The sequence below is a fragment of the Lotus japonicus genome, chromosome 3 (assembly GCF_012489685.1).
Source record: "Lotus japonicus ecotype B-129 chromosome 3, LjGifu_v1.2".
In the NCBI taxonomy this organism is placed as follows: Eukaryota; Viridiplantae; Streptophyta; class Magnoliopsida; order Fabales; family Fabaceae; genus Lotus; species Lotus japonicus.
This window is the reverse complement of record NC_080043.1, coordinates 4,650,531-4,662,964: the sequence shown is the minus strand read 5'-3', so window position 1 is coordinate 4,662,964 and position 12,434 is coordinate 4,650,531. Positions and strand designations below refer to the sequence as shown.

At 36.8% G+C, this 12,434-nt stretch overlaps 1 protein-coding gene across 1 annotated transcript; it reads left to right on the top strand.

Moving 5' to 3' along the window:
- The first annotated feature begins 3,890 nt into the window (after positions 1 to 3,890).
- Positions 3,891 to 11,840, top strand: LOC130748169 (protein SEEDLING PLASTID DEVELOPMENT 1). The gene is made up of 9 exons (XM_057601333.1): positions 3,891 to 4,448; positions 5,198 to 5,412; positions 5,967 to 6,117; positions 7,677 to 7,868; positions 8,507 to 8,669; positions 8,744 to 8,979; positions 9,996 to 10,175; positions 10,254 to 10,376; positions 11,422 to 11,840. The coding sequence occupies exons 1-9, from the start codon at positions 4,050 to 4,052 to the stop codon at positions 11,728 to 11,730; spliced, it is 1,968 nt and encodes a 655-aa protein (XP_057457316.1). The 5' UTR covers positions 3,891 to 4,049; the 3' UTR covers positions 11,731 to 11,840.
- The last annotated feature ends 594 nt before the right edge of the window (positions 11,841 to 12,434 follow it).

Here is a 12,434-nt window from a genome sequence, read left to right as displayed (position 1 = left end):
CATGTTGTTATATAAAGTCACCAAATTAAAGCAGAATGTTAGTCTGAGTGAGGAAAGAAACCAAAACAAGTTGATGTAAAGTTGTATATTAAAGGCCTTGAGCAGAAAGAGCAAACCTGAACCTAAAAATTTCTCATGAAGCAAGTGGTTTGGTGATGCTATTCTGGGGGTCTTAATTCTATATTCCCAATTTCTCATCAATGCAAGTGGTTTGGTTGGTGAGTGAGTGAGTCCATATAATATCTTTCTTTTATTCTTTTAGCTGTAGAACTTCTGTAATTTCCACAAAATTTACTTTGTGAAAGCAACTTGTGTGTATATGTACAGATTGAGTTTAGGAATATATGAAGTTTCCCAAGTCTCTCATTTCCTCTTGTTTTGATTTTGAAAAATGTGAATATGTTTGTATAGTTTGGGGGTTGAAACTCTGTTAACAATGGTATATATGCTTTGTATATGTATACATTTCAAGCACTCAATGAATGTTTGAATTTTCGTTGAAATCAATTCCGATCAAAATTCGAATTAACATGACAAAATCTTACTTCTTCATTAATGTGTCACAAACAATAAACCAAAATCTATTTATATTTATATATAGGAATTGAGAAGCGCGGAGTATAAAGTTGACACATCAGCGACACATAATACAAATTTCACCACGTCAGTAAAAATCCAACGTGGACACCTCCAAAATCTTCCGATCCCTTCTAGGCTTTCTACTTTGTGCATTCCTTTGGTTTCTTCTTCTTCGTTCCAAAAGCCACCATTTCGTCACAATTTGACACTCAAAAGCTCGCTTCTTCATTTCGCTTCCATACACAGCTCAAGCCTAAGCCCCTTAACTAGCCTCCACCGTTTCGCTTATATTGACGTCGCCGCACAATCCACAACCTGAAAACAGCGCCGTCAGGAGACCTAAGAAGAAGATATGACTGTTCCCTGCAAACTCTCCTTCTCAAAAAATTAGGAAGTCCATCAAGGAGTTTGGTGAGATGTTTGTCTCTGGTAGCTCACGATGCAAGGTCAAGACACCTTCAATTTGGAAAGTAGCTAAAACGTTGTGCAGTGTTCAATTTTTTCGATAAAAATCATGGCTGAGACAGTTAAGGAACTAAACGGAATAAGAAAACTGGGACAATTTATGTGGAGTGATGAGGAGTTGATCACAAAATATTTTTAGAGTGGGACTTTCTTATATTTATTTACTTTTTAGATTTTCCAATTACACAGTGTTCCTTGCACTTTCTGTCATTTAAGGGCTCCCTATATATATATGTTGGTAGATAACCTCAAGTGGCATTTGGTAATATTGGGGTAAGAGAAAGATCGGTGTGGTGTGGTGACTTAGATGATAGATAGCCCAAATCGAAACCTTAATTTCTCATTTTTCTTGCAGCTGTATATCATGAATTAGCAAGCACGTGGAACTGGTTAAACATCCAGTTTGCAAGTATGAGAGACACCATTTTAAATTTAGACTCTTTCAAAATTCTGTTTATATTGGTGATGAACTAATGATTGAGAAGGAGGTAGAAACGTAATCAGTGCCAAGGTTATCAGTGCATCTAACTTGCCGTCACCACCAACCCCTTCACAGAACTTTCTTATGCAATCCATGTTAAATGTACTACCAAGGATCCCTCAGACTAGACCTGTGATTCTGTGAATCAATGCTTGTGATTAAGGGTCCTCAAGGAAGATTAAATAAAGCTTATTTGGGGACCACTCAACAACAACATTATCAGTGCGAGAAGATGTTATTCGTGTTTGGGATTCGGAGACAGGGAAAACTTCCAAGAGTATTTTTTTTATCAGCCAAAGTTCAGTATATAAAAAGGGAAGTACCCCGTACCAGGGGTACTTCAACCCAAGGGAAACAAAGAGCTAGGAACAAACAACAAACAAGAAAAAAGAAAGGAAAACGGAACAAGAAGCATACGCAGCTGCTAGGAACATGGGAGAAAAGAGAAGCTGATAGTTTACATTTTGTTACTAGCTCCTTGATAAGTAATGAACATTTTGTTTTTAATTCTTTACTTTCTATTTCCATCTTCTCCATAGTATGACATGATTTGATTTTCAATTATCCAGTTTTTTTAATGTCAATGAATGTCTTGTGGATTTTAACTGGCTTTGGGATACCAGAATGTTGTCTCTTACGAGGACATTTGTGACAGAACTCAATGAAATTGCAATGTCACCTCATTTTGATCATTTATGAGTATGCGCATTGTACATTTGTTAAGCTCGAGTTTATTCTATTCATATTTATATTGTTTTGCGAATCATTGGTGGTCGAAGAATTTGGTTCTACTTTATTTGGTTTATGTCTTCTTACTACATGAATGTGTGCTTTAATTCTAGGAGGCCGGTTAAAAACTTATCCAATGCTAGATCCTATTCTTCTATGGTTCAAACTTATTTCTCTGAAGCTACTAACTCTACTTTTGCAGTTTTGCATGTAGCAGTTGGTCACTGATGAAATGAATTCCATTCGTTTATTCTTTTTTTATAGCACCAAATAGTTAATCCTCGACTGTGCAGATGATAATCTCCTATCTATTTCAATTTCCTTTAATTTTACTTTGACGACGCAATTTTTTTTTTGAAATGGACAACATAATTAATATAATTGTATCATATTAATATTCAAAAAAAAAAAAAACACCGGGCAACGCGCAGGTTATAGTCTAGTTGACACTTAATTCAACAATATTTATAAGGATAATTTCAATTTACAAATGATTTGGACCACGAAAAGGATAGAGTTCGTTCTGCTCGTTTCATAATCATCAAATTCAAAATAGAATCACCAAAATAGTTTAGACAACTTTTTTTTTTCTGATGACTGAGCAAATATAGTTTATGAAAGACAACATTAGCTAGCTTTCCCGCAGCATATATGAAAACTTATAAGTAAAGCTTGGATCCCATCCTATGTGCTTGAAAATTTGTGACCTGCACATTGAATCTATTTTTGCAATTAAAAAAGCAATTCCATTTCTCTGGACCTACAACTTCCATATGCTCTTCCCTCTTCATCTTTTTTTCCAGTTTCCTTTTGATTAGAAAGAAAAGGTAGAACACTTTTGAAAATTGATATAATTTCCCTTTTCAATAAAAATAGACTTTAGCTATAATAAAAGTTTAATGTATATCAGTGTTTTACATTTTACACATACGTTCAATAATTAGGTGTCACATATTCAAAATATAGTTATGTTCTTTTCAATTAATAAAACCAAAAACTTATTTTATAATTTCGCAAAACAATTTTTTTAAGCAAAAGGGAGTATAGTTAGGAGCGCAATTTACAAAGAGAATTGCTTAGAAAAAGCCCAATAAAACAAAACAACTAACAAAGCCCAAGCAAGAAAAACCCAAACCAACTCAAGAAGAGCACCCACCGCCCAAAAAGATATCTCCAAAAAATCTGAGAACCATAACAAAACCATATAAACAAAGAAAAAAAAAACCCATCCAGCAAAATTATCAACTTGCGTGATACTCTACCATCCGAACCGCAAAACCTAAAGTAGCTTCCTCATCGGAGTCATCAAACACCGAACCATCTACTTTCCTCACTAAGCAAACACAATGAGCTCTAGTCATAACACCCGGGAACAAATTTCCTAGACGATTGTAAAATAAAGAGGTCAACGTTTGTGAAGAAAACACCAAAGAATCGCTTCAAGGAGAAGAAATGCTCGTCCCCCGAGGCTCACGACTTCGCTTTGCCTTAGAAGATAAACTAGACCCATGAATGACACCATTCATTATTCATTTTAGAGTTACAAACACACCAATAATAACAATGTCACAGGAAATTATCTAGACCCGCAACATTGTTGACCGTTGTTTTGAGACGGGAAAAAGACAAATGTTCCAAGAGTGATGCAAATTGCTTAGCAAAACACGTAACCTTCATTTTTTCAGTGACACTTGAAACTTGAAAAATCCCTCAATCAATTTCCAACGAAAACGAAGAGAAAACAAAATCACTTCTGCAACTACCACACCGAATCGCAACTTTCCCGCCAAAATCGATGATGCTACGGTTCTCTCTTCCGCTTCACCTTCAGCTCCGCCACCACCACCAAACTTCGCTTCCTATCTCGGTAGCACCGGAACCATTCTTCCGACGACCCGTTCCTCGAACCGCCGCGCTCGGGTTGCGAGCGAGTTTCCGGGCCGGGGCCGGTTCTAGTTTGGGCTTGCTGGCGGCGGGTTATTCGGAAGATGAACCGGATGTGGAGCTGGGGCGGCTGCTGGGGCTGTTGCCGGAGGAGATGCGGCGGCGCGTGAGCGAACACCCGGAGGTGCAGCTGTTGATTGAAGTAGTGATGGATTTGGGTCGGAAGCCGCTGGCTAGGTTTCCCTCCGGTGATTTCGTGATATCGGATTATCCCATCACTGTTCAGGATATTGAACACGCCACTGCTCAGGTATTGGAGTACACAGTGCTCAACTTGTGTATTTTTTCGAAAATTAGAAAGAGGTGCATGTTGGACTGTTTGTATTTATAGATTTATTAGTTTAATTAGTTGCTAATTCTTTGAATTTAAGGTAGATTTTGTTGATGATCATGATATTTTTAGGGAAATCTTAGGCTAATTTCATGTTGATTTCGCCATGAAAAGAGAAATTGATCTTCATTCGAAAGTTCGTTGTGTCGTGGTGTGGTGGTGTGCATTTTAAAACTATGGCTAGCCACAAAAATCTTAAGCTCTCTTCAATTGCAATATTACGGCCGCATCGTGTGTCGTGGTGTGCATTTTTAAACTCTGGTTTTGTCTCTTGGAACCTAACTCCATAGATGTTATTGTGGAGATTTAGATGCTCTCATTTTCCTTAAAAAATTGACCTTGTTATGTTTTGAGAGACACAAACTATTTCTGGGGTGGACAGTTACACTGCCATGATATTAATAGACCTTGTCTGTCCTGGAGGACAGCGAGGGTGTGTGGGATTTTGATTAAAGTCAAAGTTTAAGTTGTGGTAACAACTCTTGACGTATATAAAAAAGACGTAATCATCTGCTGTTTCCTAGAAGCATGCAAGCAGAAAGTGAAATGGCCACTGGTAGGGTTCTTGGATTGGAATAGGACCATATCTGCATGAAATTCTAACTTTCAATTGATCTTGGAAAGAGATAATTGTAACTGTCAATTCACGAGGAAGCAAACTCTTGCAGGTCGGTGACTTTGCTGTAGATAATCGAGCTGGAATTAGCAGGACATTGCATCGGATTAGTGCTATCAGAAATCGCAAGGGTGCAATTATTGGTCTAACTTGTAGAGTTGGCAGGGCAATATCTGGAAGTGCTAAGTTGTTGCAAGATTTGGTTCAAGATGGAGCTTCTTTGTTGCTAATTGGGCCTCCAGGGGTAGGCAAAACTACAATTATTAGGTCAGTGACTCTCTTGTCCTATGATTAAAGCTTCTATGCATGGAGTAGTTACCTCTCTAAAGTTTACACATATTATAGTTCCTTCCTTATCTTGGTTGTTGTGTGACTATTCTAGGAATGGGTTCTACTTTTTATTAAATCTCCAATCTTGTTTGCAAATTATACTTTTGGAGAGCCACACACTTTTATGGAGCGCATAAGCGTTGATTGCTTATTATTCCTAATCCGGAAGTACAATTTCTCCTTCTCTCTCCTCACATTCTTTTTTGTCCATTCAAAAATTTTTACAAGGCCCTGACTTCTGCAGTTTCCCATTCCTTGGGGCCATGATCTCTTTTGGTCTTTCGCAAAAAATAATATTTTGCCATTTTGTGCTTTTGTCATTTCTTTAATTTGGTATTAGATGACATATATAAGAACAGTGAACTGCAAGGATGTATACCTGGCCCATGTTAATTTGATTACATTATCATTATCATCATCATCATCATCTGTAATGTAATCCCCCTACCCCTGAAATTGAACACATTGTGTATTTTATTGTATTAATTCAGGGAAGTAGCTCGGATGCTGGCAAATGATTACAAGAAGCGTGTGATGATTGTTGACACCTCCAATGAGATTGGGGGTGATGGTGATATACCTCATGGTGGAATAGGTACTGCTCGACGTATGCAGGTCCCCAACTCTGATGTACAACATAAGGTATTAGAATTAGTTGCTGGAGCTTATCCCTTCTACTTTTTTATACGGAAAGTGAACTGTATTATCAGCTATGAAGCATCGACGCCTCTGAACAATGAAATGTCCATGTGTCCGACACCGACATCGGTTTGACACGTGTCAGACACCTCTTTAGTGTCTGAGTTCAAAAGTATTTTTTTCTGCCTCGAGCACTGCTCAAGAGACTTAGCCACATCTCTTCTTGGCTAGACACCTCTAGGACACTGATCTCATAAAAAAATTATTTTTTAAAAGTAAATTTAATTATATATTTTAAATTCTACAAAAGTTATTTTAAAATCAAACCCATAAATGTTTTTTCAAATTTGTTATGTTGTTTTATGAGATATGAATCACCTTCTTGTCTTAGGATTTTCTTTGTAAAGAAACAGTGTGTGCATTGTGATTATTTGCGGAATAATGTCTCTTAGTGTTTTTCTGTGAGGCTCATTATCATAAAAAAATTGTAAGGCTTTTAGCATGTAAAATTGGTTGGATCACAAGATCCTGCAATCATCTTACTCAACTGAGTAGAAAAGTTTACCAGTCGTCCTGAAATCCAGTCCACTTAAAGTCTGGAGTTGAGTGTTGTGACTGATTTTTCAGCCTGTAGTGGATCGACTAAATTGGGAAGTGAGAAATATGATTTGGATTCACCTTAGCACTTAGCAGCAAGTAGTACAGTATAAAGCTCAGGTGTCAAATTCTTGTGGCCATCAGGTGTATCCCTATACTTGTATTTTCTTTTTTCATCCAATCCCAATTAAATTATCACTATTATGTATTTTATGTGTCTATATTTTTTTAATATAAATTTAATATTATCTGTATTATGTTACTTTTTGTGTTACTATCCTACACTTTATGTATTTGGCTAATGCTAGGTAGACACCACAAGTTTGAAAACCTTTGTTTTGCTTGTATAAAGTTATGATAATTCCATTTGGGCATATGTACCAATTTAGTATTTGCCTGAGGACAAGTAATGGTTAGAAGTTCAATTTTAGTATAAGAACTTGAGAACTTGATTGGATTTGGATTCTGTTGAGAAGTCTCACATTGACTTGAGATATGACCAAGGTAGCCCTTATATATGGGAAGACAATCCTCACCTCCTGAGCTAGCTTTTGGGGTTAGTTAGGTCTCCCAAATTCTAATAATTCCTCTCCTGAACCAGTTCTGAACTTTAAAAATTTAGGCCTCTTTACAATTTATTTCTAGATTAAAATTTCCAAATCCCAAGCATTGAACTCATTCTTTCAAAAGTAACTATTTCACTCAGGTAATTTTACACCAATGACCCTAACATGTACTAGGCTTTCTGAACCATGTAATATATAACAAAGTAGTCTGATAGTGGAGGGCAACTAAATAGCAGAATGATCGGTAAGAGTGGTAATTCTCTTCAGAGTCTTGTTCATTCCATTCCCTGCATGTTACCTCTCACTCTTGTTTCCATTAATACATTCCCAGAAGAGGTTCTTTCTGGTTATGAAAAGCACATCTCATATCCATACAGTATATTGTATTGTATTTTTCAGGTATTGATAGAGGCTGTTGAAAACCACATGCCACAAGTGATTGTAATTGATGAAATTGGTACAAAACTTGAAGCAATGGCTGCGAGCACAATTGCACAACGTGGGATCCAGCTTGTTGCCACTGCACATGGAATCACAATTGAGAATCTGATAATGAATCCTTCATTAGAGATGCTTGTTGGAGGAATACAGGTGAGGTTTACCTACATCTACCTAGTTGATTTGTGGTATATTGAATTTTAGATTTAGTTATTAAACATTTGTGTGATCTGATGTGGCCATATCCTTAGCGTCTGTTTGTGAGTTTTTAGGGGAGGGGAGGGGAAGACTTTGAAGGGAAGGGGAGGGCAAGAGAGGGGGAAGGGGGGTAAGCCCTTCCTTTGTTTGGGAGTTTCAAATTCTCCAAAACCTCCCAATTTTGAGGAATTAAAATATATAACTAGAAGAAGGTTTTGGAGGGTTTTTAGAAACACCCCAAACCTTCCTCCCTTTCTTAAAATCTCAAAAACAAGGGGAGGGCTGCTCATAAACCTCCCCCTTTCCTTCCCTCCCCTCCAAAACTCAACTCACAAACACACCCATAAGGAGACACCCTCTTGTGTACTGACTTAGGACTAGCATAAGTTATATTTTATTCTGTTTTGTTATTTATTTTTATGTATTTTCTTAATTACCTAAGGAGTTGTGATGGTTTTAAATAAAACTTATCTTCATTATCTCTTTCCTCTCTGTCTTTTTTACACAAGTGTTTTACGCTAAAATAAGAATGAAAAACACCACCATTCTCCCTACTTTCTTTTTGGTTAATCAGCTCTACCATCATTTTCTAGAGCGTGACACTAGGGGATGAAGAGGCCAGCCGCAGGGGTGTTCAGAAGACAGTACTGGAGAGGAAAGGCCCATCAACATTTAGTTGTGCAGTGGAAATTATTTCAAAGACAGAGTTGCGCATTCACCGGAGTCTTGAAGAAACTGTTGATGCTATTCTTTCTGGTAACCTGCCACCCTTGCAAATAAAATATTGTAGTAGATTGATTTGTAATTTGTTGTTTGGCTTGTCTGTATAGGTCGTTTTCCTAATGTAGAAGTGCGCAAGCTGAAGTCTCAAGAACAGGAGGAGATTTTACAAAAAGGACCTGTTATTGACAGTTCTGTTGAACATGATGGTGAACTCATGTTTGAAGATGCTCCAGAGGGGGCTGATGACCAAACATGGCAAAATAATTCACCTTTGAGGTCGCCTATCGACATGGTAGAGGATTCCTGGGACCTCAGATTGCCACTTCGCCTGTTTTGTTATGGGGTAAGATGTCATTTACCCAAAAACTAAGGCTTATGTTATGCATGGAATAAATCTTCACAAAGTTCACAGCTGATTTACCTACTAGACTTCTATGTTTCTCCTAATTGCCTTAATATTTTTTACAATGATGAGATATAAGTTTGAAATTTTCTTATATTACAAAGAAGTTGAGTTAGGAGTTTCTTGACAAGGGTATTAACACAGATGAGATGAAATGAACTATTGGATCAGTTTTGACTCAAAATGATAAACTAAAATTCTTTTTTTTCTGCACATACAGATTACCCTCATCTCATCTCATCTCTTCCCCCATAAATATACAATCAACTTATTTGTAATAATCTTTATTCACTTTGTAGTTTCAGCAAATGCAATGTAATTTTAAGGCAAATATATACGAAAGGGACAAGCGTGATAACAATTCTTGTCACTTGTACATTGATACTAATATTGCTGGATCTACCTCCAATTACAGTTATAATTCTACATTTAGCTTTGAATTTTTGTTCTCATTCATTAATTTCAATTGGTTTTTAATATTTGTGAAATTGAATCACTTCTGTGCAACTTTAGTATCTTAGCTACGTGACTAGTTTCCTGGTGAAAAGAAAGAAGAAAATGGAAAAGGGAAAGAGAGGGAGAGAGATTCTACTCTTAGAGAAATAAATTAATAATAAATACAATACAAAGAAGGGAAAAAAAGCAAAGAAGGAAAGGGTCAGGGAGAGGAAATTAAAATGAAAAAAGGACCAATTTGAACTGAATCAAGGTGGCTTACATGTTTAGTTTCTTTCTCTTATTTAAAGCACTTTTAGTAAATCGGCTTGTAATTATAAGTTAACAGTGCTGACATTTAGATGAACACTGTTTACATTAAGTCACTAATAAATCCAACCATCCAATGGAGTATGAGTCTACAGAATTGTGGTGAAGCAAAAATTGAATAGTGCACACTCTTTTTTTCATTTTATATTTCTTCTTGGCTGTTTAACTTACAAACTGGTCTCTAATTCTAGATTTTAGAGGCAACAGTTATTCAAGGGATTAAACAACTGAAAATGAATGATGTGGCCCTTCAATTGACTGATAATATTAGTGAGGCAAATGCCTTACTTGCCTTGCAATCAAAGCTTAAGAAGAATTCAGGGATTCAAGCTGCTGCTAAATCTCATGATATTCCCATTTATGTGACAAAGGTAATAATCATCTTCCTATGTTTGTTAAACAGCTACACTTGTTGTAAACTCTTACTGAATATTCTTTTTCCCTTGTAGACAAGTTCGGTGGAACATGTAACAAAAGCCATAAGAGCATTAGTAAGTGATCATGAAGATGGATTAAAGGGTTTTGCTTCAATGGATAGGATAAAACCATCAGAGAAAATTGACGCTCTGGAGGTAATATAAATGTCACATAATCCTTGCTTGATGGCCTAACCATAGTGTCACTGCTCGTCATTTTTTAGCTTCATGCCCTAAGCGAGTGAATGGTCAAATTGGCCCCTCAAAGTCGGACGTTGGCCAGTTCGTCCCTAGAAGAAGGAAATACCCCATATAGTCTCTGATTGCTTAAAATGTTGGTCAAGTTAGTGATTGTGGTCACATAAAACGCTGGTAGTCCCTGTAGGGACTAATTTGACCGACATTTCACACAAACAGGGACCGTGGGGTTATTTCCTTCTTCTAGTGACGAATTTACCAGTACCCAACACTTTGAGGGATCAGTTTGACGATTCACTCTACCTTAAGCTGTGGTGTTCCATAGCTACAAATATAGCAGATGTAACTTGTAAGAATTAAGCACTACTTAAAATTTTGTATATTACGATGAAAATTAGCAGTGAAATTGTAGTAACGAAAATTGCTTGACGTGACCAAATTTAATCTTAAAATGGTGATGAGGATGCCCTTGAATTGAAGAGTTTCGTTGCAATCTTTGAGGCTGTCGTTAATAGTTAACTGGTTGAGACACTTGAAAAATATGGTGGCAATTAGCAAGGATAATAATACTGTAGCAACTAACTATGTTGCATGGTGGTGCCTGCGCTTATAGCATGTTTGATTTTAAATTAAATTTCCCAGAATCACTTTTCCCTTCACAAAGGCTATTCTTAGTATCTTTTTCCCTAATCACCTCTCTCGACGTGGAAATCTACTGAGTTCTCAAATTGGCAATGACACAGGCCAAGGCACATTGTTTCAACTGTTTCAAGCTGATTTCACTGCATATGTGGCTGTGCATCTACAAACCAAACATGCGCATAGTTCATATATATATGATTGATGAATTACTTATATTCTGACTTGAAGGAGAAATGAATGAGTACTGTTGCCAAAATATTTGCTGTAATCTTTAGCTAAGACTAATTACACCTGTGTGACATTTTACAGCTGAAATTATAGGTATTCTTGAATACTTGGCATAATCCTTTTCACATTTCAGGAGGCAAGAATAGCTATAGAGCATATAGTCATTCCAAAGGAAGAACCTGTGGATCTACTCCCAAGATCATCACACATATTATCTCTTCAGCTGGACCTTGTTCGCAGTTACCAACTAGAAGCGAGGAGAATTAGTGGAGACTCTGGTGTCTATCTGCGCATCCTTCCATCTCATTATGTGACTGATGAAGTGAAAACCAGTGAAGCTTCCGAGTTTGATGGTGAAGTTGATGATGAATTTGCCTCCACCAATGGCAGTGTCAATGGCACAGTCAACAGCTTGGGTAAATTGCCCCTACTGCCTGAGTAGTTACTAGGTTCGATTATTTGCACATATCATATCTTATACCTCATTCATATGTTGTAATGTATACTCGTGCTTAATGATAAGGCTTATTTTGCATTGTACTGCTTTCATCATTTGCATTCTTGTTCATGCCTTGTCACAATTGGAGGGTAGTATGTGCACATAGAATTCAAATTTGAATTTTTTTTTTTTCTTTTCAAACAAGGTCCTTAGTTGAAAGCTGATAAGGCACATAGAGGTCAACTTTGAAGCATTGTCATTGGGCCGCGTCCCATTGTGGTGTTATTAAACAAAACTAAGGTACATTTACCAGCATTCGAATGACGCCATATGTTTAGAATATAAAGGAATCTTCACCAACAAGATTTTTTATTTGGACCCAAAAGGTGGAATCTTCTTTAGCAAAAAAAGCTTAAAAAAATAATGCGAAATGAGCCAGTTGACACGCGTGTTCCGGTAATGCAAAGGCGGCATTTAATCCAAATAAACACAGCTCAGACACAACCAATTTCTCAATTAATTTTGATATATTTACATCTATTTTTTTCCTCCATTTAATATTTTTTTGGGTACTAAAGCTGGTAACAAGCGTGGTTAAAATCAACAACTTGAGAATAAACGCCCATGATATATGACTTCTCCAAGAGTTTTCTTTCCTCCCTCTTCATTTGATGTACTAGGTGATGTGCCACTTATTCCACCATTAT